Below are 27845 nucleotides of genomic sequence, written 5' to 3' on the forward strand. Positions count from 1 at the left end.
CTTAATACAGACAAAACAAAATATATGTGTTTCTCCAGAGCAAGAACTATACATTTTAATTATCTTAATATTCATACAAATAATGGATCTCAAATTGAAAGAGTCACTGAATATAAATATCTCGGCATCTGGATAGATGAAAAAGTATCTTTTAAATTTCACATAAAAAATCTTGTCTGTCGTCTGCGACAAAAGATTGGATATTTTTATAGGAACAAAGCCACCTTCCCGTTGTTCAGTAGGAAAAGGATTATTGAGGCAGTTTTTATGTCTGTCCTTGATTACGGTGATGTGGTTTATAGGCATGCATCTCAATCATGTCTTAAACTCCTAGACTCCGTTTTTCACTCTGCCTTAAGGTTCATTACAGGAGATGCTTATGACACTCACCATTGTCTTTTATATGAAAAGGTTGGGTGGTCCTCTCTTAAAGAGAGACGTGATGCACATTGGCATATTTTTATATACAAAGCCCTGACCGGAAAGCTGCCACTCTATTTGACAACAATGCTGCATATTTCAGATGGGCTTTATCAAACCCGCTCAACTGAAATGCTCATGTTATATGTTCCATACGCCCGGTCTGACCTTGGTAAAAATGCTTTTAGCCACAGTGCCCCTGACTCCTGGAACAGCCTATAACATCAAATTAAAATAAATACACTCATAACTGTTAACCAATTTAAAGTTATTATTTTGAATCAGCCCCACTCCACTTGTAACTGTTTTAATTAGGCTATTGTTCTGTTGTATTCAATTGATCTGAATGTTTTAATTGTTGTCTCTTTGTAAGCTTGTTATGTATTCTCATTGTATATTGTGTATCTGTCTCGACGTCATTGTAAAAGAGGGTAACCCTCAATTGATCTTTCAAGAATAAATAAAGGAAAATGAAATGAAAAATCATGGTTTGGCCCACTACCTAGTCATCATACCTTTTAGCATTTGCTTTATTGTGTACCACAGCGCTTTGCTTCGCCCGTATTTCTTCCTCAAGTTTAGTCATATTTCTGTGAAGTGTTTCAATGTAAGACCGCCTCTCAGCAATGTCAGCTCTGCAAACTGAAATATGACAACATTTTATAAAAACTCTTTTAGGACACCATTTCACAATATTAAAACTATGGTAAACTGTTTGTTAGCCTGTCTTTCCTACACATTTCTACTTTTATATACAGGGTACTGCTTTAAGGCACGCTAGATGTAAGACTTTTTTAATGCCACTCATAAGGAAATGAATGAAATCATGTTTGCAAGAATGTAGGCAAGAAGTATCTATAAAAAAAATAAAAAAATTATTGTCCAGTGAAACAGAAAGAATATCTACTTCAAATGTTGAAAATGTGTAGGCCTATTTTAATTTGGTATGTTATTATTTTATTTGAGATCATTCAATATACATAATTAAAAAGCCAAAAACAATAACAATGTGCAGAACTTGAACAAGAACAACAGTTGACATAGGCTACCTTTAATGTGTTCGTTGATTTCATTCTTCTTTTGGGAAAGCTCTCGAGTTTGAAGAGCTATAAAATACAAACAAAGGTTATCTTACATGGAATAACAATATTATTATCTATGTTTTTTTAACTATACTTAGTATAAGTTGTATTGTTTCACCAAAATGAACAAATGTTAAGATAATTTGACTTACACCAAAACAAGAAGAGCTCGGCCTCTACTTAAACCCGTTAGCCAAGCAGCTAACATTAGCCAGCTAAATATTTAGGCTACACCCTAAGCCAAACAAACGTCTAATAAATCAAAACTAACTGAAGAATATATGAAATAAATGAACTCACCAAACTGAAGGAGCAGGCTGTCAATACTATTAAATGAGCATTGGTCATTCATTTTGGTAAAGGAATAACCTTGACATAAGATGATTATTATATTGACTGGCAAGCGCGCGTGCCGCTCCTGCTGTTGTCAACGGTTTCCACATAAAATATGTTGTAACACAACTACCATCAACATAGCGTTAAGGCAAGCCATGGCCATATCCTGTTGAATTTGAAGATTAGCTAGCATATTTTGCAATGGCCTTCCATACCCCTTTGACGGTATGGAAGTGAATAGGTCTTAATTTGCATTCATAATGGTTTTTAAAAAGGTATCTTACATCCTTCTATATTGGGCAAACATTTTTCTCTCTTTATGAATATAATGAGCTTCGTTGCAGATGATGTGGTCACAGTATAAGTAGGCCTAGCCCTAGGCAAACCATAATTGAATAGGCCTAAAGAAAAGATGGATTATTAACAATGTAGCTATTGACATTTTAGTTAGGCTACGTGAAAGCTGGCTGTAGTCTATTATTATTTCATTTAAATTTAGGGCTATCTCATCGGCTATTGCGCCAGTAGGCTAGCATAAGTCTACTGAAAGTAGGCCTAGACTATCAGGCTAAATATCGTAATAACCTAAGCCCACATCCGAGGGGAAACCCCTATGTGTAAACACAAGGCTATGTAAAGCAAAACCACATATGCTAGTTCTAAATGTTCTTTATAGGCTAGTTTTATGTTTATGTAGCCTATGCTATTTACTACTAGGCTATAGCCTATTTATTGTTAATGTGGGCCTATTGGTTATTATTTCCCAGGTAGTTGTCTGTGTGGAACAGCTGGTGGATTTCCTCCATAGATAGATTTCCTCCATTTATATAGGCTACTATCTATGATTTCCTCCCATAATTTCTCTGCGGTCACATGGTCGCAGTGAGGAGGCTGGGTGGCTCTGGATTGGTGATGCAGAGGTTGGAGGAGGGTTCAGAGCTTTATCTGGAAATCACACTTGCGTAGCGCATCTGTATCTCTGTATCGGCGAAAACACAACGCCGAATTAAGTGATGTATCCTCCCTCGGAGTAGTTTATCCACCCGGTGTTTGTCCAACTCATTGAAGGTAGGCTGAAATTCAAACGCAATCATAGAGAAAATGTCGTTCGCCGGGCTGCAGACAATAGCGGACATGGGTGGGATTTAAATGGGAGGGGATCAGCTGTGTGAAGAATGGGTTGCATTGTGGATTTTTTTCACCCCTCTCTCTATATCAGATGATGCATTCTTTTGGAATATCGTTACAATCCGGGTATGCATTGTATAGTTATGCTGTCATTATATAGCTGAGGCTATTTTTAGGCATAAAGGGATGGTATTTAGATAAGCTATCAGCATGACCACTTACAGTAGCCTATCGTTGCGCTGTCATGCAAAAAGACAACCCCCCCTCTTTTTTTAAACAAATCCATCATGCTTTGTTACTCATCTATCTACCGAGGCCATGTCTGTTCAGATGCCCAGCTGTTAGATCAATAGCCTACAAATGTGACATTTGGTGGATTTAATCAGCTACCATCAAGGAAAAATCAACTGCAGAATGTAGGCCAGAATCACTATACATAAATTATTCAGATAGTGTGACCATAAGGAAAAGCCAACCTGCTTATTTATGTCACCCCCCCCCCCCTCTCTCTCTCTCTCTGTCTGTCTGTCTGTCTGTCTGTCTGTCTGTGTATGTAGCCTTTGTGTGCTTTTATCACTCTGCCTTCAGCTGGAAACCTTCCCACCATTATGAACCTAAACACAATGGGTGAATGTATTTTGTGCTGCTCAGGACTTCACTGTTAGCCTCCATATATGAACCCATCAAAATAAGTAAAGGAGACAAGAAGTTTACTTGTAGCATGGTGCAGGTAGAGGAGCCTCAAACTGAAGGGGAGCGCAGCCCGCAGATGATGTCCTTAAGGTCAGATGTCTCGGAGAACCACGTGGTCGACGGAGAAGTGGGAGCCCCCATAAGGAGGAAGAGGAGGAAGAAGAAAGACCCGCGCCCCGAGTCCATCATCGTGTACCACTCTGAAATGGAGAGGACGCCTGGAGAGGACCAGAGCGGTGAGGAGGGAGCAGAGAGGAGCACGGAGGAGGGAGCAAAGTTCCTCTGTACACCTACAGACGAAGGTAAGCTGGAGGTCAGCTAAAATCAGGAAGCCACATGCCATTTGTTGTTAATACTTCTGAAGGAGAGAGAGAGGGTATCATTTGTGAAGATGGAGTCAACGATTCTTCAGAATGCTTGTTGTCAAAATCAATTTTCTGTCTAAATCAGTCAATGTCTCATGATCGGCTACCTGTACGTACTTTGTGTGCGCTGAAATACATTTTTAATACACAGCCTAAGCTCTGTAAATAGGCATGTTGCCACCTACAGTGGAGCCCCTTGTTTACATAACAGTTTACAGAGCAGAGTCTGTGAATCAAAGCCAGTTTTTTTAAGCGCACACAGGCCTACAGACACGTAGCGCATTGTGAGGAGATATTCAGTGATTTTGACAAAACGTGATTTTGACAATAAGCGTATTCAGAATCACTGACTCCACCTTTAACTTTCTGCTCTGGTTTAATAGACAAAACCATGTGATTTGGAGTCAAGCTGTGCCTGCTTATGTTCCACTTCATAGGTTCTCTAATTCAATGCTGCTTAGCACCCAAACCAGAGGATATCTAATAAAGGGTTCTCATTCATTGTTGTTTGTTGTATAACTGTCTATAACTTATGTTGTATGATTTCCCCAAAAGGAGGAGGCTGGAACCTTCCTCCAGACAGCCGCTATGTGACCTTGACCGGCACCATCACTCGAGGAAAGAAGAAGGGCCAGATGGTGGACATTCACCTCACTCTGACGGAGAAGGAGATCCGCGACCTGGCCAAGTCCAGGGAACGCCTGGATGCAGAGTGCGAGGGTGGGGAGGGCTACAAACGCTCCTGCGGCCTAGGTGTGTGCCAGGGGCCCCACGTGGTCCTGTGGAGCCTCTCCTGTGCCCCGGTGGTCTTCCTCCTGTCCTTCATCACCTCCTTCTACTACGGCACTCTCACCTGGTACAACGTCTTCCTGGTGTACAACGAGGAGCGGACGTTCTGGCACAAGATCACCATATGCCCCTTCCTCATCATCTTCTACCCCATGCTCATCATGCCCGTGGCCCTGTCCCTGGCGCTGTACTCGGCCGTGGTGCAGGTGTCGTGGGCCTTCGGCGAGTGGTGGCAGGACGTGAGGGACCTGGAGAAAGGCTTCTGCGGCTGGGCCTGTGGGAAGCTGGGACTGGAGGACTGTTCACCCTACAGCATAGTGGAGCTGCTCGACTCCTCCGACACCATCTCCGGCACGCTGCAGAGCAAGGCCCCCAGTGAACATGCCCAGACTTCCTCAGTGTGAGGTGGGGGTGGTGGTGGTGGTGGGGAGACGCTGAGGTCTGAGGTACATCTTAATAATGTACTGTATAGGCCTGACTCAGAGTTGAATTACAAACATGCCGGACAAGTTAAGTTGGTCACACCACAACACTGCCTAACTAGTTGTTCCTCAGATTTTGTAAAGCATTATTAGATTCAAGTCTCCATAAATTATTCCTCTGCGCATGTGAGTGGTGATGTTTTTGTACTTCTAAGTCCTCAAGGTTGTTGTCATAGAATCACCTAATGGGAGACCTTTTTATACACATATGCAGTTTTTCTTCCTTCAGTACAGTTAAGCAAGTTGTTCTGTGGACACTGATACTGGCAGATAGCCAGACCAAGGTCCTCTTCATCTGTACATACAGTATCTGTCGTTTTGTGTTTGTGATCACTGTGCTGTGCACTGACATCAGAAACAGAACTAATTTCAAAGGACATATTGTCCTGTTTTTGAAGTCATCATAATCCCGTATATTTGAAGCAATGGGGGATTACTAATTTTTAAAAACTGGGCAACTGCCCCAAAGGCCCTGGATGCAGGTTAACTGTGTGTTGATTAGTTTGTGGAAATGTACTCATGTGATTGGGAATATGCAATTATGTGTGCAGTAAACAACACCTTAAACTGGGAAATGTCTTGTGAAGAGGTTCTGAGTCAGCACTATTTTCAGTTGTGGATTAATACTCAGTGGTGCTCTGGTTTGATTTACAGCAGCAGGACGTCTGTGTGGGGATTTACTCAAAATAAACTGCACAGTTACTAGTGTTTTCATCGTAATGAGGGAACATGACATTTTTCAATCATTGGAGTCTGTGGCTCAGAGGAAAAAGATACATTAGACTTTGGATAAACAGGAAAGCCTTTTAGAAGGAAGAAGCCAGTGTCAAATTTCATCTTTTCTCTGGTTTGGTTGATAATGAGAATTTGTTTTATCTTTATAATATCTGCATTGTTCTGGATAATACTGTGCCTACATGATGCATATTCCTAAAAGAAAATTGTGTTTCATCAAGAAGAAGTGCATCTGGGCAATTTATGACCAAGCTGCTATGTCTAGTCTTCTGAGTGTGCTGCACTTGATGTGTACATGTTGGTGACAGAGTATGTACATGAACGTCTGGGTAATCCAGCCACAATTTGAAGCCATAGTCAGGACAAAGCTGACAAATCAGACATGTCTTTGTTGAGTTTATGTTTATTTAGTGTCATGTTTTCATATGTCTGAGACGCCACCAAAACCTTCTCTTGATCTCTGCTTTTGTCATGTTTCCTTTTGGTCCACACACAAGAAATTTTTTTTTCATTATTGTGACATTTCTATACAGTTCTTATTTGAAAGTTGATTTAATTTATTTAAAATATTTAAATATGCACCTCCTGAAACACAGCGGATGGAGTTCTTAAGTAGATAAGTAGGTCGACTGTTTTAATTATTTCAGGTTAAAATGTTTCTAATTTGACCTGTTTGGGTGAAGTATTTCAGTTTTATTTTCATGCAGGTACTGGATAATACTTGTTATGGATTGAATCTGTTTTCCACATTACATGTTGTGAAACCACGGGATGCAAAATAAAGAATTATGCATTACACAGACAAAATAAAAGTGTTTTGTCATCGAATCGTGTGCTAATTGCTTAATCTACATTGTGGACGGGAAACAACATTGTTTTTACATGTTGTTTAAGTAGAGCAATTAACTGCAACTTACTTCCGTCTGTTTTTAGAATATATCTCCTAAAATATATCTAACAGTAAAACCAGCATATCCCTGCACAAGGCACACGGATGCAGGCCGCACCTTGGGGTTTGGGTGCTTTGAGATCTAATTATTGACACCCTGGTATCCCACTGAATTGCTTACTCAGGAAAATCTATATGCCGCAATGCCAAATACAGCACGTTAGAGAAAAAGCACTGTCATGGTCAAAACTTACTCAATATTTTGTACTGTCCTGATTCTAGGGTTTCTGCAGGTTACAACATGGTAAATTTGACACTTTTTAATACCCTTTTATGACCAATATGAATGCAATTTAGGACCTATTTCACGTCCATAATGGCAAATTGTGTCGGGATATGAGAGAAAAATGTATGTCCCTGAATAATTTATGTATTAATTTTCAACATGAATTGTTGCCTATAGGCCTATGCTGGTTTTGTTGTTTTGTAACAGCGTGAACAATAGACCACAAGTTTGACAAAACACAAAATTAAAATCGAGACCAAATATATATATATATATATATATATATATATATATATATATATATAATTTCAGCCGTGGTGTTTAAAGAAATATGCAATAATAACCAGATGTAGGTCAAAGCAGCGCCTTCCAGCGTTTCATATGGCTCGGTGCGCTGATCCAAACCGACTAGGACTAACGTTGGCTCATCTCAGGGATCAAAATAATTTTTTATTTTATTTTATATACTATCTATGATATATATATATATGCACAGGTAGCCTACACAGTATATTATAGGCTATGATGGGGGGAAGGGTGCTTTGGGAAACGTTTATTTAGGCATCTATGTAGTCATTCGTTTGATGAATTATTAGGGTTTGTATTTATTCATGATTATTTTTATTTCTGAAATCCATTTTGATCATAGATAGTATATAAAATAAAACATATTATTATTTTGATCCCTGAGATGAGCCAACGTTAGTCCTAGTCGGTTTGGATCAGAGCACCGAGCCATATGAAACGCTGGAGGGCGCTGCTATGACCTACATCTGGTTATTATTGCATATTTCTTTAAACACCACGGCTGAAATTAGCACAGACGGATGATACAGGTCCGGTACGTTTGTTAAATGAAGCAGGTGCAATATAATTCATGATGAAAATCTGCAAGTGATAAATTGCGCGAGGTGGGTGCAGACCATTGCAGAACCATTGCCATCGTGAACGGGAACTTTTCTTCTTGTTGCTGTCGCTCGCTGTTTCTCCCCGGAGCCATAACAGAGAAACACAAAGTCTGTGGAAGAGGGAAAAGAGAAGAAGATGGCAGGTTCCAAAGTAAGTTACTTTATTTTTCACATTTTGAGGAGATCAACTATCCCTGCTGTGTACAGCTTTGATATAATGTTCGTCGTGTAAAATGTTAACACACGCATTATTCTCGTTCATTAAGTTTAAGAGGTGTAGACATGCTCGGACATGTTTGGAGACATCAGTCCCGCCCCTGTATGAATACTAAAGTCATTGTGCACTTGTTTTAGACTTAAATTACATATTTCAGAAGATGAAAGTGCTGTCCTTTAGAGCTTCATTGAGAAGTCGCCCTTCCTTAACCCCTTCATGCATATTTAACAACAAACTCAGTCAGGATTTCCCCCTTTATGCATGAAACAAACAAACAAACAAACACACACACACACACACACACACACACACACACACACACACACACACACACACACACACACACACACACACACACACACACACACACATTTTTTCTAGAGTTTTTCAAATCACCAATGAATAAATTATATGTTATAACTATGAAATCTTAAAACATTAATATAAAATCCATTGTGGTGGCTGAAATACAACTATACAATTTAAAAACCCAATGCATGTGCAAGTTAACAGTTTGCAAACAGCTGTCCAGTGTCCACTGTAGTGAAGCCAATGCATGAAAGTGTTTGAATCTAAAGGGTGATGTTTTAATTTTGCAGTCAGCACTGGTGCTGTGCATGGATGTCGGATTCTCTATGTCCAACAATGCCCCTGGTGAAGAGCCTCCCTTTGAACTGGGCAAGAAAGTCCTCCAGAAGTTTGTCCAGCGTCAGGTGAACATTTTCTACTCATCTACAACAAGAAAAGAAGAAAAAAACAATAAAAACACAAAATGTTCTTAGGGTTCCTGCAGATAATTAAAATGTCTTAAAAGACATTGAATTAATTAATCTAAAATAAGGTCTTCTTAATTGGTAATATTTCAAAAGAAACCTTCAAAATGCTGCAACATGGGGAGAATTTTTTAATTTTATTATTACTTCTGAGGTTGCAATTTGAAATCTGAAAATAATTGATAGCATCTGATTCCATTTTCTTAAATAAATGTACATATGCCTCTTATAACAGTTGATCAGCATGGCCTTATCTGATATGGTCACATTGCAAAATGTTGCAAAATAATAATAATAATTGTCTTTTTAGTTGTGTATTTTAACAATGTTTCAACATTTGATATTTATTCAACCTTTTCACTGGATCAGCAAAGTCATGTATTATGTTACATAATTGATGTGCTCTTTTTTTCTAGAATGTTTCCTACTGTAAAATGAGTCTTTAATTGAATCCTAAGTGGCATTAAAACATATTTAAGAGTCTATAGTCTTATTTTCTTTATGCTAGAGGAACCCTGTTTCCGGGAGGGATCTCTTGTCAGCTGTGATGTACCCTGAAAACGCCTGGTGTTTTCTCTCCAGGTTTTTGCAGAGACCAAGGATGAACTGGCTTTAGTCCTGTTTGGCACAGAGACCACAGAGAACCCACTGGACGGGGATGGCCAGTACCAGAACATCACAGTGCACCGCCACCTTATGGTGCCGGATTTTGAGCTTCTGGAGGAAATAGAGAATAAGATCCACCCAGAGAGTCAGCAGGCCGATTGTATCCTTTCCCTCAGTACACAAAGTACAGTTTAATGTTTATGCATGAATCAGGACTACAATCAAATATTAGAAAAATTAGAAATTATCAGTTTGGGTTTGATTAAATCTTTGTTTAATTGAATAATTGTGTCAGAACTTATGGCTTTAACTTAATAACTCCAATGATGTCAAAGTGATCTCCTTCTGCTGTTTTTGTTAACATGTTATTTTTGTATGCACATTTTAACGCATTTGACAGAGTTGTGAGGTAAAAACAAAACCACTCTTTGAATTTACCCATTTGTCACAGATCCTGTTTGTTTTAAGCATCATAATTTGATTCTAGACGACGTGTCACTCCTTAACTCCTGTTGACCAGGGCTCGATGCTCTCGTTGTCTGCATGGATCTCCTTCAGAAGGAAACACAGTAAGTAGCTGCCTGTATCTCAAAACATAACTCTTTATAGCTCTTGCTATTCAAATGAAAATAAAAATGCATTCTTATTGTTTGATTTCCCCACAGCATTTTTATTTCATTTTTTCTCAAACGATGTGACACAGAGTTTTGGTTTTTCTTTTCAGGGGGAAGAAGATTGACCGTCTCAACATTGTCCTCCTGACTGACCTCAGCACTCAGGTCAGCTCAGAGCAGCTGGACGTTATCATAGAAAACCTCAAACAAGCTGGCATCACCCTGCAGTTTTTGTAAGGTTCAGACACGCATACAGTATCTAAAGATTATTGGTAGCCGCCTGTTTCATATCCAACAACACTCATTACAGTAACTTCTAGCTGTGCTACTTATTGCCAGACAGTGAAGTTGTAAAATAATATAGAATATTGGCATTACTATTTTTATTAGAATCTAAATTAATGAGTGCTGTGATTGAGAGCTGGCCTAGGACTAACACTGTGCAGCATCAAAATCAGGCTAATTGTGGTTATTAATGATTTCCTTTATAGGTTTACACACGTTTTATTTTGTCATAAATGCAAACATAAACGCTTTCAATTACTGTACAGTTATTACAAGTCACTGTAGATGAGACCAACCAGCCTGGATGATCAAACCATCAGTGTTCTTGTTTCTTGTTAGGTTAAAATGAACTGTAGAAATGGTTGCACTGCATTAACCAATCAAATATAAACTATTTGTTTTTACTCTGAATTGATCTATTCTCAGTTTGCCTTTCCCAGCGGAGGATAGTGAAGAGGGTGCAGGAGATGCGGACGGAAGAGGCCCCGGTCGCCCTGGCATGGGCAAAGGTCTGTCCAGGGAACAGAAGGACAGCCTGGACATGGTCAAACACATCATGCTGAGCCTGGATGAGGAGGACGGCCTGGATCAAATTTACACTCTCAGGTTGGGAGGGGGCTTATGAAACGCCACCCTGTCCCACTTCTTTCCACTTCACTTCACTTCACTTCACTTCACTTCACTTCACTTCACTTCACTTTTTTTTTTTTTTTTTTGATTGCTCTATATCGGATGATGCCATTTGACTTGGCTCTGCATGTCTCACTGCAGGAGCGCCATTGAGCAGCTGTGCATGTTCAAGCGTATCGAGAGGAGACCCATGGCCTGGCCCTGTCAGCTGACCATCGGCAGCTCTTTGTCCATCCGCATTGTTGGATACAAAGCAGTAAGTTAACTGTGATGTGCGCTGAATGAATATAAATGATATATATATGTTCTTCCGAAGAAATGCAAAGGTCTCTCAATTTAATCATGTCACTTACTGTATTTCACTCATTGTTTAAAGCAAATATACTTGGAGAATTGTAATCGGATGTTTGTCCTGTTTTATGTGTTCACTTTTGTCACTGACATCACATAAAGTATTGCCAGTGAAGCTAAAAAAAATTCTCTCACCCACACATTATGCTCACCTTGTATTCCAGGTGACAGAGGAGAAACTGAAGAAAACGTGGATGACAGTTGACGCTCAAACCAACCAGAAAGACGACGTGAAGCGAGAGACCGTCTACTGTCTGGATGATGACAATGAGACAGAGGTGCAGAAAGACGACACCATCCAAGGTGAGGAAGTTGTTTGAAATCACATTGCTTAATGTAATACTTCTTATTATTATTTAATAATTTTTCATTCTTTGCAGGCTTTCGTTATGGAAGTGATATCGTCCCCTTCTCCAAAGTTGATCAGGACCAGATGAAATACAAGCATGACGGGAAGTGCGTTGCTGTTCTCGGCTTCGCCAAACAGAACTCGGTATTGTAGTTTTTATGACGTACATGGGATTTAAAAAGTCTCAACGGAAAAACCATTTATAGATTAGGTACACATTAACCTTTTAGACTGATCTTGTTTTTATTTTCCCATCTGCTTGCAGGTGCCTCGCCATCTGTTCATGGGGAATCAAGTCATCAAGATGTTTTCAGGCAAGGACGATGAGGTGAGAAAGGGGAAGACTGCCACTACATCGCTGGTGACTTGTTGATGTTGATGCTGACTCATTTGTGTTTCCACTGTTGTGTGTCTGAGCAGCACGCAGGAGTTGCGCTGTCCGCCCTCATCCGAGCGCTCGATCAACTCAAAATGGTGGCCATTGTACGCTACGCCTATGACCGGCGCAGTAACCCCCAGGTGGGAGCAGCCTTCCCATGCATCAAGCGGGACTATGAGGTGAGATCATGTATATAACATTACGTGCTGTTATCACTTTATCTGTGTCTAACAGCATCCAGCTCATGGTGTCTTTTTCACCCCTTAAATAGTGTCTGAATTACGTCCAGCTCCCTTTCATGGAAGACCTCAGACAGTTTACATTTCCTTCTCTTGAAAACAACAAGAAGTTCACTCCGTCAGGTACTGTTATTGTCTTTTTTTATTTTTTGGATACAAAAGATCTCAGGGAACTGACACGAATCTAACTCACAAGCGCACATTTTTCATGTTGACTACTTTGACATGATGGTATTGAGTGCAGAATGTAAAGGCTGCTTTAAAGTTAACAGCTTTTCTCCAAGTTATCTGCGTGTTTTTAGCACACACAAATCGTTGTGTTTACAGTCATAGCTCTTGACTACAACTGCTCTTATATGACTACTTTGTATGTGGCACAGGGTCTGATACTAATTGGCAAAACAGCTCTACAGTTGGTTAATATTGACTGGGCTTTCAGTTGGTTCACTGAGTATATTAAAATTTTCTTAAATCTACTTTCTTTTGTACATTTTTGCCTTTAATGTACAAGAAAAAGTATCTTTAAGAAGATTTTCTTAACATTACAGCCGCCTTCACATTCTGCACTTGACACCGTCATACCAAAGTATTGTAGTTGGTTATAGATGGAGGAATGGATTTAATTGGCCTCACTTGTATGCAATTCCTCTAGACACCCAGCTGTCGGCTGTGGACTCTCTCATTGACTCCATGATGTTGGTAGAGGAGGATGACAACGCAGAAAAAAAGGACATGTTCAAGGTCCAAGACATTCCCAACCCTGCTTTCCAGAGGCACTTTCAGGTACTGCAGCTCCAGTTTGTAATTTAGAGAAACAGATGTCTTATTACTGATTCATTCTGAGTTGAGGGAGATGTTAAAGTCTTGCAGGAGACGAGAAGTGGCTTTGAAGAGTCCTGCTCACCTCCCCACCTCCCAACCTTTCTTTCAGTGTCTGCATCATCGAGGAGTCAGTCCCGGCACCCCTCTCCCTCCCATGGAGCAGTGGCTGAAGGCCTCTCTTGAGCGCCCTGATGTCATTAGTCAACGTTGCCAGGCTCCACTAGAGGAGCTGAAGAGGAAGTTTCCTCTCACAGAGGTGGAGAAGAAGAAGAAGCTCAAGACTAGCGCTCAGATCTTTGGCAAAGAGTAAGGGCCTCTCCGAATAGTCCAATCTCCTAACCTATAAGCCTCCTTTCCTATACCTTAACTCCTAAACATCATCGGGGTTAAGGAGCGATGAAAGGTGCTTCCTATCGAACATAGGAAAAGACAGCACTGTTTATTTTCTTATGGTGTAAATTATGTGCTACGAAAATAACTATTATGATGTTGGTCTTTTATGAGTTCTTTATTATCTTTAGGGGGGAGGGTATTTTGTTTTAGCCGAGTTAAATCTTCCTCTCTTCTCTTCTCCTCTCTTCTGTTTTACCTCTCGTTCGTATTTGTGTAGAGTCAGTAAAGTCCGTCGGTGGCTTGTGGCTTTAAATATTGCCGCCGTAAAGGATTATGGGATACCACTATCCTTTCCTTTCGCATAGGTTGGTCCGGAGTAACCTATGCTAAAGGAGGGTTAAAGGATGAATCGAGGCTCCTTTCCTATGCCTTTCCTAAGCATTTTGAGATTTCGAATCACCTATCCGCCGAGCACTTCCGGGTCATCTCGATAGGAAAGGAAATTTCCTATGCAAAAAAGACTATTCATAGAGGCCCTAAGTGATTCAGTGCAGTAAGGTGGTGCTATACAGACGGTATTCAAACTGTACTTGTTCAAGTCAAGTAGAAGATTGTCTAAAAACATTTAGAAAGTAATTTATTCGTGTTTTATTTTTTACATTTCTCAGTAAAGTTTTTGTTAAGTCTCAGTGGTATGTGTTTTAGAGGTTTAACTGATTAGTTTATTTTCACTATTCAAACTGTCCCCTTCTGCCATTTACAGCTCGGAGGAGTCAAATGCCAAAAAGGCAAAAGGAGACGAGGAAGAGGAGGACTTCAGTCTGGCTGACATTGCCGAAGGCTCTGTTACTTCGGTGAGAATCAGGGCAGCTCAATGGTTTAATAATCCAAGAGGGATTAACTATTTTATTGTATTCAAATCTGCTCCTTTTATCAAAGTACTAGCACTTCTTGTTTAAAAAGGCAAATTTCCATTAAACTTCATTCCTCATTAATTTTTTTTTTTTTTACACATAACCAGGTGGGAAGCGTGGATCCAGCCCGAGACTTCCGTACTCTGGTAAAGCAGAAGAATCTTCCATTCGGAGACGGTGAGTTGGCGGTTGTCATATAAACGCATCAACATGGCTCTCAACATGTCCAGCCCCGTTAATTTGTGCTTTTTCTTCTTTGTTTTGCTTCGGTGATCCCTGTGTCATTCACAGTCTGTCAGCAACTGACTCACAGGATAGAGCAGTTGCTCGGCAACAAGAACACAAACTACTACATGAAAAGCATCAGCGGTATCCAGGCTTTTAGAGAGCAGTCCGTTAAGGTAAATAAACTCTCTTCATCGTCCACTTGGGAAATGCATGATTCTGATGAAAACAGGGTTTCTAATTTAAGAGAATTATTAAGATGAACTCATCTTGAGATACCAGAACGCATGGTTTGGGCCTTGCTATTGAGATAAAATGGGTCCACTTAAGAAGTTAACAATGAGCCTGTTACATTTCTAGCGACTTGAAACTAGGCCAATACTTGTAAGAATGCTTATGTTTTCCTGCATGTAGAAGAGTGAGCTTTTAGGAGACTCATAAATGGATTATTTTGTTTTTTAGCTCGGGAATGCCAATCTGTACAATGGCTACCTCCAATCACTGAAAAGGAGCATCCCAAACAGAGGGCTGGAGGTCTTCTGGGACCTTCTTGTTCAAGGTATGATAAGCTTCTTTACTCAGAGCTGCAGGAATTCTCTGAAAATCACTCTTCCCTTGAGAGATTTTCCTGAGGGCGGCATATACTTTATGTAAATCATTAAAAAATGGGAGCTGATTTAGGAGTAGAAAAAAGCGCTGCAGCCTGAATCAGCCTTAGGACTTCAGTGTTTTTAGGGACTTAAATTCTTGCTGTTTGATTGACAGATGCCATAACTCTGATCAGCAAGGACGAGGTAGAAGGAAGCACAGTATCCAAAAACGAAGCTAATCAGGTACCTTAATGGGAAATATGATGTTTCTTCACGTTTGAAATTAAGGGGGATCTTTAGACTGGGCTTTTTCTGACCAAAGCCTATTTTGCCCTCAGTTTCTGGTTGCTGAGGAGAAGAAAGAGGAGGCAACTTCACCACCAGCTGAAGATACTGGAGATGTTGATGACTTGGTAAGTTTTTTTTCTGTGACACCTCGTTTCCACATACGTGTGTCACTCGTGTCCGTGCATCCGTCCGTTGTTTTACGAATGGTGCTTCTAGTGTCCAACGGAAGGAAATCTGGGCATCCGTGTCTCTGGCGATGCTGAAGCGATCGCAGGCACTCTCACTTGTGTCATTAAACTAATAAATCTGACTGTATTTAATATCCAACGCGGACACTATGATGACTGTATTTCATATCAAACTGATAAATACGATCCGACTATATATAGTGTATCACGTAGCTATATATAAAGTATTTAATATGTTAGCAGAATAACATTCACTCATTCACAAAGTGTTCAAACTAGATGAACAAGTACTTTTTAATCATCTAACTGACTTGACAATCAACATTTACTGAGTGGAAGGACATCGCATGTAAGCTAACCTAGCAAAACTTCCATACGGTCTCTCCTTAATCCATGTAAAAAGTTCAATAATTTGAATGTATATTACGGAGGGGAGGAGTTTCGGAGGCAAAACGGACATTACGGAGGATCACATAGGAATGAATGGACTTTTGGTCGGATCCGGTTGGATCGCATATGAGAATGTACGTATGTGGAAACGAGGCGTGATGGCACGTTTTAGGTTGAATTTCTTTTTTAATGAATGTTCCCCCAAGTCATGTTAAAGCCATTTCCTGTATTTGCAGTAGCCTATGTGCCACAGTGTGTGTATGTCTGATGATGCTTGGCCTGTTGAGACATGTCATTTAAAACTTATTTTTTCTTATTTCTTCTTCTTCTTCCTGTGCAGCTGGACATGATGTAATAAGGGAGAGTCTGCAGTGGACATGCAGAGAAACAAGAAGAATGCAATAGTTCAGCCCCGCTAGACCAAACCAATTCAGCGGTCCATTATTCTGCCTCCTACTTCGAGACCTTTGGTACTTTCTAAGTGAATGTATACAGCACAGAAACATTGTTGATCAGATGTTTGACTGATGTTTACACCAGTCTTGTGTTGTTGACTACATTTTGTCTTCACAAAAACTATTGTATGTCAAGAGTTTTGTTTTGTCTTCAATGTAAATTTTTTAGTTTGTCTTGTTCTTATTTTGTGAATGCTTAAAAATCTCAAGATCTACACTTACACTTAAAAAACCTGTTATGACAAAATACAGCACTGCGTTGTCTCAACAAACTGCAGATTTATTATTGAAAACAATAAAGCTGATGATGGTTAATGCACAATGATTTTTTTAAACAACATATTGAGGATGAATACATTTTTCCTCAAGTGCAGTAAAGTAATGCAGTGATGTCACTTGCTAATTGCACAGTACATTAACAGCAATAGCACCAAAATGATGTTTACGTCCGTGTGGTCTTTTTTTTTTTTTAACATACCCACCGGATGAAACGTTCAAACAAATGGGACTTGGTCAGACCAGTGAAGTCTATGCCTTTGAAGATGGCGTTCTGGTCATTCATGGCCAGACTCATTAAGACATTTTTGTTAATGTCACTCCTTGGGGATACCACTACGGAGACGACCCGTTCACTGCGCATGGCCTTAACTGCCTCCTCAAGGTTTTTGGTGTCTGTGTTGCCGTCGGTGATGAAAACAAACAAAACCTCTGCGTTTGGCCTAGCTCCTCTACCTAACACGGTGTTAATGGTCCTGATGATGGCGGGCCCCACACTGGAAGAAGAATCAAGATAACGCAAGCGTGCCATGCCATCAGCGACGACAACAGGGTCGAATGTGAGAGGGAAGGCCTCGCGCCACTCGGTGTCCTTGCCAAACTCTACCAGTGCCATACGAGCTCTCATACTGTCCTCATTGTTCTGGGCCAATACCAGCTGCTCTGCCACCCTCCCCACAAACTCCCGGACATATAGGAAGTTGTCCGTCCCGAGGCGTTCTGATCCATCGAGTAGAAACACCAAGTCCACCGGCCGATGGACACACGGAGCTACGTCAGGTTCTGTAATAAGCATAAAGCAGTCACTCACTGAGCTGCACACATTTTTATAACACTGAAATAAAAAAATCCAGCCATGAATGTGCAACCTACCTATAATGCAGGGGAGTTCAGGGCACACGGTTACCGGATCTGGAAGAGAAATCACAATGAGGAGATTAGACAATGGTCAGAAACATCAGTAATGTCTCTCTTGCTGTGCATATAGCCTACTGATTCAGGCTTACTGGGACAAAGCAGAGTCTCTATGGTTTCTATGAATTCCTCAGCCACCAAGTCAGAGTATCGCTTCAACTCTCGGACACGATTCTTGTCGTTGCAGGCTATTGACTTGAGGATGTTATCGTCGTCCTCCTTGTGAAACATATCAACCACCCCGATGGCGGTGACCACCACGTTCTTCTTGTTGCAGAGATAATTGAGCAGGCCATCGTCGTCACGGCTGTCATAGCGGCCGTCCGTGATCACCACCACTGACACGTTGGCTTTGGCCCTCCTGCTGTTCCTGATGAGGTTATCGTAGGCGAACTTGAGTGCCGATGGAGTGTAAGTTCCCCCAGCAATCCACTGTAGATTCTTCACTGCCATCTTGAAGCTAGACATGGAGTTTATTTTGGGGTCATTCAGTTGAATGGCCTCAAAAGTCCCGTTGTGACTGTATTGTACAACTCCGACTCTTGTGCCTAGGAAAGCAAAACAACGTGTCAAGTGGTGCTTTTCCAAATGTGTGAGTCCAGTTTCAAAGGATAAGGCTGGTGTGACCTCTGAAAGTTGTAGTAAAAAAAAATCCCACTAAAAGACAAATAGCCTACTAAATGAAAAAAAAATGTATTCTGTCTCTCAATACTTATGCATTATTTACCCTTCTTGTAAATCTTTGAAAATATGTCACAAAAATATAGTGTAATTTCATTTTCATCAAATGTTACTCAAAACGGTTGTATATTGTGCTATTTTCATAGCTTTAAGACAACAGTGGGAGTTCTAGGGCACAGAGGAAAGGAAAACTTTGCAGAGGAGTAGCCTAAGAAATGAATTGTTGGTTCTGTTCTTCTCATTGGATTAATTGAAATTTAGAAAAATATACAACATTAACAATCTTATCCTTGAAATGTATTTGTAAGATGTTTTTTTAGTAGTAGTATGAAGCAGGAATATTAACTGGTAATACTATTTAACTCTACACTCAACAGTTTAGGTAAATTAACTCTTTGGGAAATTAAACATATTTACATATTTAATAGCTAAATATATTTCTTCCCACAACCGAAACTTTTTGTTTTACCGGTTTCTGACATGGGGTCGTTGGCCATAGATCCCAGCTTGTTGATGGTGTTGATTACAAAGTTCTTTTCCAGGGTGAAGTTTGTATGCCCAATGCTCTCTGAGCTATCAATCACAAACACAATGTCCAGAGCTCCACAGTGCTTCTCGCAGTCTGAATCAAAAGAAAACAATTAGGGCACTGTGTCACTGTATAATTTTTTTTTAAAGACATTCAACTTTGAAGCTGTGGTTGAATAGTGAGCATATTTGCTTACCGCAGCAACCGCATGTCTCCCTGATATAACTCATGGTTTGACAGTCCTACAGGGAAAAGGTATGTCGGTTAGAAGTAAAACAACCAAGTAGAATTCATTTAGAATTTTGAATACTGTCATGCCTTTCTTAAGGACTACTCACAGTGAGGCCAGGATCGCCTGGTGGTCCAGGGTTCCCCTACACACACACACACACACACACACACACACACACAGCAATGCAATTTGATCTCAAATCACGCATTTACCTATTCAATATTTGAGTGGTTGTGCTGTTGCTTACATCTAATCCAGGGCCACCGCTGGGTCCTCTCCTTCCTGGCTCCCCCGGCTGTCCTGGATCCCCCTGCACAGACATTTCTTTTTCAGTATGAGTGATTCATCTTTCCTCAGAATCAGATTTAGAAATACTCCACAAAAAAAAACTTTTCTTTGGAAGTCATGTTTTTTTTGTCGTGTGAACTTTTTTTGTCTGGGAAACTGTCCCAGAAGGTCATTCCAAAATACCGTCTCAGTTCAATTCAATTGCATTTTTACGAGGCATTTTTTAAAGACGACATTACCATGTAAAAACTCAGACTGCAATTACATGGAAGGCATTTATACATCAAGATACTTGTTGACACATGTTTTTTTTTTACATGATCTCTTGTGATACTGTATGTCCAAATGAGAAACTCCACCTGGTAAATAATCTCCAGACTAAATAAATACATTTAGATATACCGCACCTCAATTCCAATACAACAGAGGGGAATTAAAACAAATTGGCATATAAAATGATCCTCAACAAATCTTTATCAAGAAATAATGTCCTGATTTCCTCGACCCCAAAATCTGCCTATTAAGATGTTTCCCTGGAACAATTTTAGACTGAAGAAAGCATCATGATGAAAACAGAGATATGCGCATTATCCTGACTGAATAAATAGCCAGATCAGGTTAATAGGAGTGGTGGCAGAATTCTGAGACAGATATCCTAATAACACTTGGGCATTAAAAAATTAAAGGTATCTCAAATCCTTATTCCACCTTAAACATTTTACTATGAATCTTACAGGGTCTCCTGGTGTTCCATTAAATCCAGGTTCTCCTTTGGAGCCACAGTCACCTCTGCCCCCTCTGGCTCCTTTTTTACCTGGATCGCCTCTGTCCCCCTGAAAAGATCAGAGCTGCTTTTGACTCGAGTTATGCAAGATGTGCAAGCATTTCAACTTCAAATACATTCATGTCCCCTTAGGGCAACTTGTTATGCAGCAAATCGAGCACATAAAACACAGGTGAACATAGAGGATAAACATACATAGAAAGCAATCAGGGGCGGGGGATGAGGGGAGATAGTACAGTGTTGAAGTTACAATAGACAGATGAATGCAGCTATCAACAATGAAGAACAAGAATTGACCCAATCTAAAAAGTATATAAAAAAAGGGGAAAACCATACAGTGCCTCCTCTCGGTCCAGGATAGCCGAATCCCTCTCTTCCTTTGTCACCCTTTTTAAAATAAATAAATAAAACCAATCACCAAATGTTCCAGCACTTTACACAAAGCTGTAACGAAGGTGATAGAAAGAAAGGGTTTTACCCTTCGACCAGGGATCCCAGTGTCTCCACTAGGTCCGGGATCTCCAGGAGGTCCAAAGGTGCCCTACAACCACAGAAGAAAAAACTTCACATGACTCTTTTCTGTATGAATCCTTTCAAAAGACAAGCTTAGACAATGAGCACTAAAGTGTCGATGATTATGATGTTAAAAAAAAGGACACACTTTTCCACCGGTGGCCCCTGGATCTCCTGGCTGGCCCCTCGGTCCTGGTAGTCCTTGATCTCCCTAGAAGAGGAGGGAGAAAGTAGTCCTTAATAATGGATATCAACTTGACTCCAGTAAACACTCACAGCATGCTGATAGGAATTTGGCAAAGCATAGTATAAGACAAATTCAGAGGAAGTGTTTGTTTTTTAAATAGTTTTTCTCAAGAAAAACGGTTTTCCTGGGAAAGGCTTGTTAATGTAATGAGATCAAGCATTTTGTCAGGAATTCCAACAAAAAAGGGAAAAAAAACAGCGTTAGGAGTTCCAAGGAGTCATTCCTCTGCCAAACTCCACCCACAGCATTATCTCCTCACCTTTGGCCCCGAGGATCCTACAGTCCCAGTTGGACCTCTGTTTCCGTCCGGCCCTGGGTCCCCCTTTGAAAAGGTAAATGAATATGTCAGGATTTGCATCATATCATTAATCAACAAACGCATCCAAACCTACACGGTAACAGAAGGGCAATTTTTTTTTCTATTTCTGCAAGTATTTAGAACTTTTTTCCTGAGAATCTCGTTAAGAAAATGTATAGGTGGCAACACAGATGCCAATTTTACTGCTTGGAATGGTTTCATTCAAGCTGTTTAATTAAATTCAGGCGGTTGAATTTACAAGGAAATTCAACAGAATCCACTGCTATTGATCAGTGTTTCACAACCACTCTTACTTGATTCCAGATAACAAGCTCCCCTTTCCACCACATTGCTCTGCATATGTTTTTTTTGTCAAAACAGATTGCAGTAAATTGAGTCATATTTCAGCTGAAATTCTGTAGTCCTGTGTTCTCTGCAGTGTTGCCAGGTTTGTCTTGCCCTTTATGCACAAAACCTGCTCCGAAAAATAAACCAAAATTATATAAAATGAGAAAGTTTATTGAAGGGACATGATATCTGAGCGCTGAACTTGCCTTATCTCCTTTCATTCCGTCAGGACCCACTGTTCCCTTTATCCCAGGGTCTCCTCTCCCTCCCTGTGAATAGTTATTGTAGAATCATGTGTAAGAAACTCAAGCAAAATTGTCAAAATGCTATATGTACTTTTGAAATTTCTTTTAAATTAAAGTATTTGAAATACCAATTCGCCTTTTGGTCCACGTGTGCCAGGAGTCCCCTGAGGGTCAATAGATTACATTAAGAGGGAGCATTGTACAATGAACTTACGGTAGTGTAAAACAGACGTAATTATAAGTACATTTCGTAATTGTACTGTACCTTTCCTCCCTTTGTTCCCGGCGGACCTGGAATCCCAGCATTTCCTATTTCACCCTGTGGAACAGAGATTCAGTTGTATGTTCACTGTTGTCAAGTTAAGGAGAATCTTCATTTTCTGTCATGTCTTAATGCAACGTTTACCTTTGGTCCTCTATCACCCTTTGGGCCAACGGGACCCGGTTTTCCAAATCGGCCTGTGTCACCCTAAACAGACAAGCAATAATGTTCATATTTATTGATGTTTTTCATATGGCTGTTTTTATAATTATTATTTTGTTCTTCTTATATATAATGACTTGCTTGATGTTTGCTTCGTCCCATACATTTTAATTAGTGTATTGGGACCATGCTGCATGGTGTTTCTTCACTTTAGATGAAGGACAGATGATGGATTACAGTTCTGATTCAATACACACCTTGTCTCCAGCATCGCCACGTGGCCCAGGGTCACCTGCTTCGCCATTGTAGCCACCTAGGCCCTTTAAAGAGACACAGACGAAATAATTAGGCTGTTCATTAAACTACCATGTATAGCAAATTGTAGAATTTAGCATGATTTTATTTAATGCATGGGTTTAAATTCAACAGAAAAAGATTTGGATGATCTAACCAATATACCACATCTAACACTCTGAGGATCCAGCAAATCTGTGTGACAGAGGATACCACATGGAAAAATCATTTTGTAGAACTACTACCGACCTTGTCACCTGGATCCCCTTTGCAACCGGGAGGTCCAATTCGTCCCATTTTACCCTGAAGATTTCCAAGAGACGACAGTATCAAGTCAGTACGCAAAACATATCCCAGTCACGGTATCACATGCACATCTTACTTTGTCGTTTGAGGACTTGCCTTTTGACCGTCTGTTCCATTCTTGCCAGAAAATCCTGACGCACCCTGAGTTTTTGGATTTCAGTGCAGACAGAGAATTATGTACGGTTTGCAAACACTAACAATGTTGAAAAATAGTCAAAAGAAAACACGTACAGTACGAAAGCAAATAATCAGGAATCCTTATTTACCTTTGCTCCGATTGATCCTATTTCACCCTGTTGAGGTAAAGCAGAGCAATAAATCCCAAACACATTTCATTTTATCTGGCGTATGAACGGAACAAAGTGGGAATACGAAGACTCGTCTCTCACCTTTTCACCTTTTAAACCGGTCCCTCCCTAGATCAGAGCACAGAAGGAAGGGGCATGTTATTGATATAAACAACAGAAAATAAAAAAACAAAAACCTTATTGAACTATGAGGCACATAAAGTCATCACTCAGTGAGGCTTCAGCAAACCTTAGGACCGGCTTTTCCGATTGGACCTTCAATGCCAGGATCACCCTGTAATATAATAAGTTACATTCAGTCTTAAAATGATACAATATAATTTTGAACAAATTGTACTTGTTACAATGATACTTGTTTCTCCCCACCTGTTTACCCTTGGCACCTTTTGTCCCATGACCACCTGTGGAACCTTTGGGAGCCTAGGAAGAAGCAGACAGGTTCACATTTACCTTTAAAAACAAATCTGGTAATAATAAAGTGGAAATATGCCACGTTTGTACACTGTTCATTTTTTAAATTTTCTGTGCCTTTCAATACTCACTTTTGGACCTCGACGCCCTTTTTGTCCAGGGATCCCAGGCACCTTCAGACATTGAGGGTTTTGACACTAGGTGATCAAGGAAGAAAACAAAACAAAATGAAAAATATTATCATTTGTGAAAAGCAGAAATGTAAACAAAACCCAATTTGATTTACTATAGTCTTGTTGATAGCAAACACACAAGTCGTTCTTACCTGCAATAGGGCTTGTTGTTTCTGCAAAGAAAGAAAACAATTGTAAGTGAAAGTCACCTGATAGTGTTACTGTGAGTGAAATATTGAAATAGCATTCAAGGTAAGAGAGGAAAAACGTCTCTCAGATCACCATGACTTGTATGATCTGATCGATGGATGCGAAGTTTATTGGCCATTTGGCTTGAGAAGTGTTCACGGCAAAGTAGTCGTCGTGGTACAGCTCAGAGGGAGAGCTGGCTATCTCCCTCATTCCTTCTTCATTACTGATCTTGGACGCGGACACTGAGAACATTTTGATGCCTTGATCATGGGCCATATCTGCCATCGCCTTCATCCCCCCACACGGGCTTCCCGTCACGTAGCCGTCGGTGATGAAAACAGAGAAGAGGACCTCCTTAGCCTGCGAGGGGCTACTGGTTATTAGCTTGGTCATGTTTTTGATAGCACAGTCAGTGAAGGTGCCTTTGCCCTTGTATTGAACGCGCCTGAGACGGCTGATGAAGTTTTGCTGGGTGGTGAACTGGCTGAAGACATACTGCTCCTGGGAGAAGTTCTGGCCCCCCACGGACCAGGTGAGCTGGATCATCTCTTTATACTTCTGGTCAGCCAGCCTGTTGACAAATTCCTCTGTGTACAGCAGCACTTTTTTCAGCAGCGACCCCGGGTATTCATGTAAGGCGATGCTCTCCGAGGTGTCGATGGTGAAGAACACCCTGACGGGACATTCAATGATCTGGTCTGGAGGAGAGAACGTCGAAAAAAAACAAGTGAGAAAACATTTATAATTTTGATACCTTAGGTACTTTGTATTACCAATACTTCTGTAGTATCACTGGTACAAGGAGTATTTTCATATTGTGGTATTTCTCAATTTTACCTAAATCTGAATACTTTTTCCACATACATACAATTCTTGAAAAAAAAAATAATCCAAAAGAAATGTCATTATTATTATCATATATTTTGGGCCTAGGGAGAAATGAATGACACTCACGTTTACAATTAAACGGAAGTGGAGGAGATGTATATTGTACAGCTGGGTCCTGGTAAAGTACCGGGCGGGGTCCACGGGGTGTCAGGCCTTGAGGGATTGCAGCTTGGAGCATGCAGAGAAAAATTAACCCTGAAATCTTTGCCATTTTTTCTGTGAAAAAAACCCAACACACACAAGGAATGAGCAGGGCAGCTGTCGGGGGCTTGACACTGTGAGCTCCAACGCTCCCTCTAAAAGCAGGAAATAGCTGTCAAACAAATGAGTCTCTTCACATTTCCACAGAGCTTAGGATATGTTTATCGTTGTTTTAAACTATGCTAGTGAATACACATGCTGTACTGAGGAAGAGGACAATATTTACATTGTTGCTACTAAAGTGGAGGCTACTCAAGGCCAACAAAAATGATTCTCCAGAATCGCTGACACCGCCTGTTAACATGAACATGGTGAGCTAAGTGCTGAAGAAGATAAAGGCTGGGTAACACTTGATAATAATGTTCATTATAAAGTCATTCATAAGTGATTCATATATAAGTCAGTATATAATGATGAACCAATAATTTACAGAACAGTCCTATGTATTTGTAGATGATTAATAAGTGCTATGTTAACATATCACAAATGTGCTGTAAGTCCTCTATAAAGCGTTCAGTAAATCGTGAAATGCTTATTAACAAATCATTGGTAATTATGAATAAGTCATTTTCAAACCTTTCTGCATCCCCCTAATCTAAAGTGTAAACCATTCATCAGGCACACATGTATAGTAAGGCTGTCCTTGACAAAAAATGTACATGGTTGAATCATGCCTAAAGTCAACTTATCGTCCTATCATGCCATTTTTTTCTGCTTATTTTATTGGTTAAATTATTGGTTCATCATATTGACTTTATATATGAATCACAATACATTTGTGACATGTTAACATAGCACTTATTAATCACCAACAAATACATATTACTGTTTTGTTGTTCATCATTATCTAATGACATGACTTATGGATCACTTATAAATGAACATTATTATAAAGTGTTACCAAAGGCGGATCTCCTGAACGCCATACACAATGACAAATCAGTGGATGACGCCAGTATGAAAGAAAATAACCCAGTAGTGAGCTAATGCTACAACAAAACGAAAGGAGGAGTGGACACAATGGATCAGATTGTTTCGTACATATACACCTGTGATTGGAGAACACAGAGGTGGCCAAGGGTGCTCTGCCACAATGTGCTGCGTGTTGTCACCATCAGTGCCTAAACTAACTTCACTGCTCCTCAGCACCATGAGTGACTACATTAATGGTGTGACCGACCAATGCACAATGGCTATTCATCAAGGAGCAGTGCAAAGAGCTTCTCATGCCCATGCCACACATAAAGAGACGGAGGGAATGCATCTTCTCCAAAACATACAACAGAGGCAATAGGAAGGTGTGGGAATAAACAAAATAATACAAAATATATAAATAAAGCAACCACACAGCCACAGGAGGATACTAGTAGACAGGAGGGCCAAGCAAAGAGAAAGAAGTTCAAGATCAGCACGCCTGCAGAAAAGACAGAAAACTCAGCAGCTGGTCTTCCCAGTGCATGAAAAACATGTATAGTTGACATATGTGACATGTGTGAGGCATGTAAGAAGTGAACGCATGTGGTTTTATTTAATCTGCCTGACTTGAATGTCCTGTGTTCTCAGTGATATGTGTATCTTAAGAGGGATACAGTGAGAAACACATTTCGACTATTAAATGTATTAATGTTTGTTCCAATCCACTACTAGAATAATCATTGTATCCAATCATTATTATTGGCTAGTTCTTTTAAATATATGTATTTATCCTTTCAAATTACACTTGGACACATGCAAAAGTAAACTGTGCAGCATTAAAAACATGTATTTGTTGTTCATAAAAAAAAGGAAATATAAATATAATGCTTTGAGGAAGTCGAAAACAAGAAATGTATTGAGTACCTGGAATATTGAATAATGAAGTCACTCGAATTTAAGACAAAGCAAAGTAACACTTAACAGTCCTGCATAAAATAACATAGGACACAGGTCTTTTCTAATTATTAGTGTTGTGCAATAAAAGGAGTTTGCATTGCTTCTGCATAATGTATTAATAATTGCTGACCAATTTTATAATATACAATATAAAAACTCTGAATTAGCACCCGATGACAACGTAGCCTTGACACCTTCTTTCCCCTCAGGCTACGCTACTTCAAGCTATTCTCTTTCAATAATTAAACAAATAAATAAAACAAACTAACGCTCAATAGACACTCATCTCCACATCGTAATACACCTTCAGATGAGCTCAAATAAAAGAGTGCCACTCACTCACCGTGGCGACTCAGGCTGTCGGGAAATTCAACGACTTTCCTAACACTTCAAACGACAGATATTCATCTCAGCCGGAAAGCTCCCACTCAGTCAGGGTCACCTCGGACCGACGAGAGGCCCGTTTTATCCAAGACTAGGCGGAACCATGGGCGAACATGCACACGCACGAACGTGCACACACGCGTGCTCGTGCGTGTGTATTTATTGGAGGGTTGACGTTCAGGTCAATGTCTGGGTGCTGGCCACAGCAGCAGAAGGCAAGACACAACACAACAATAAAACCCTGTAAATAGAGTGGGCTTCGAGTAAACAGAACG

The 27845-nt window shown here is 40.2% G+C and overlaps 3 protein-coding genes across 4 annotated transcripts; 2 read left to right on the forward strand and 1 right to left on the reverse strand.

The window, feature by feature from the left end:
• Positions 1 to 3687: 3687 nt before the first annotated feature.
• Positions 3688 to 5217, forward strand: tmem169b (transmembrane protein 169b; the record flags this gene model as incomplete). The annotated part of the gene is made up of 2 exons (XM_080037535.1): positions 3688 to 3961; positions 4580 to 5217. The coding sequence occupies 2 exons, from the start codon at positions 3688 to 3690 to the stop codon at positions 5215 to 5217; spliced, it is 912 nt and encodes a 303-aa protein (XP_079893661.1).
• A 2875-nt stretch (positions 5218 to 8092) lies between these two features.
• Positions 8093 to 16934, forward strand: LOC307259006 (X-ray repair cross-complementing protein 5-like). The gene is made up of 21 exons (XM_080038714.1): positions 8093 to 8264; positions 8930 to 9043; positions 9686 to 9869; positions 10230 to 10278; positions 10434 to 10556; positions 11035 to 11214; positions 11380 to 11494; positions 11754 to 11892; positions 11970 to 12082; positions 12204 to 12266; positions 12359 to 12496; positions 12589 to 12679; positions 13209 to 13339; positions 13488 to 13684; positions 14475 to 14565; positions 14733 to 14802; positions 14917 to 15026; positions 15313 to 15409; positions 15616 to 15683; positions 15779 to 15853; positions 16647 to 16934. Exons 1-21 carry the CDS (start codon positions 8250 to 8252, stop codon positions 16659 to 16661), a joined length of 2178 nt encoding a protein of 725 aa, XP_079894840.1. The 5' UTR covers positions 8093 to 8249; the 3' UTR covers positions 16662 to 16934.
• Positions 16692 to 27653, reverse strand: LOC307259005 (collagen alpha-2(VI) chain-like). 2 transcript variants are annotated; one of them, XM_080038712.1, is made up of 28 exons: positions 27530 to 27653; positions 25180 to 25329; positions 24316 to 24923; positions 24186 to 24206; positions 23992 to 24057; positions 23816 to 23869; positions 23679 to 23723; positions 23531 to 23557; positions 23408 to 23434; positions 23238 to 23282; positions 23085 to 23138; positions 22799 to 22861; positions 22524 to 22586; positions 22383 to 22436; positions 22246 to 22281; positions 22079 to 22141; positions 21486 to 21548; positions 21128 to 21190; positions 20945 to 21007; positions 20803 to 20853; positions 20417 to 20515; positions 19642 to 19704; positions 19501 to 19536; positions 19359 to 19404; positions 19103 to 19255; positions 18045 to 18500; positions 17911 to 17949; positions 16692 to 17820 (listed from the first exon to the last, which is right to left on the reverse strand). In XM_080038712.1, exons 2-28 carry the CDS (start codon positions 25322 to 25324, stop codon positions 17231 to 17233), a joined length of 3093 nt encoding a protein of 1030 aa, XP_079894838.1. In that variant the 5' UTR covers positions 25325 to 25329; positions 27530 to 27653; the 3' UTR covers positions 16692 to 17230. The 2 variants fall into 2 exon arrangements, with proteins under 2 accessions (XP_079894838.1, XP_079894839.1); XM_080038713.1 differs by having other exon boundaries at positions 27526 to 27628.
• Positions 27654 to 27845: the final 192 nt, after the last annotated feature.

This window comes from Ammodytes marinus (genome assembly GCF_949987685.1).
Source record: "Ammodytes marinus genome assembly, chromosome: 12".
In the NCBI taxonomy this organism is placed as follows: Eukaryota; Metazoa; Chordata; class Actinopteri; order Uranoscopiformes; family Ammodytidae; genus Ammodytes; species Ammodytes marinus.

Bases quoted from the DNA above. Each gene is read 5' to 3' on its own strand.
- LOC307259006 (XM_080038714.1), top strand. The intron at 9,870-10,229 runs GTATCCTTTCCC...CCTGTTGACCAG, and splicing joins AGAGAGTCAGCAGGCCGATT to GGCTCGATGCTCTCGTTGTC. The intron at 10,279-10,433 runs GTAAGTAGCTGC...TTTTCTTTTCAG, and splicing joins CTCCTTCAGAAGGAAACACA to GGGGAAGAAGATTGACCGTC.
- LOC307259005 (XM_080038712.1), bottom strand. From the start codon at position 25,324: ATGGCAAAGATTTCAGGGTTAATTTTTCTCTGCATGCTCCAAGCTGCA. The intron at 19,537-19,641 runs GTAAGCAACAGC...GTGTGTGTGTAG, and splicing joins GCGGTGGCCCTGGATTAGAT to GGGAACCCTGGACCACCAGG. The intron at 19,405-19,500 runs GTGAGTAGTCCT...TTTTCCCTGTAG, and splicing joins CAGGCGATCCTGGCCTCACT to GACTGTCAAACCATGAGTTA.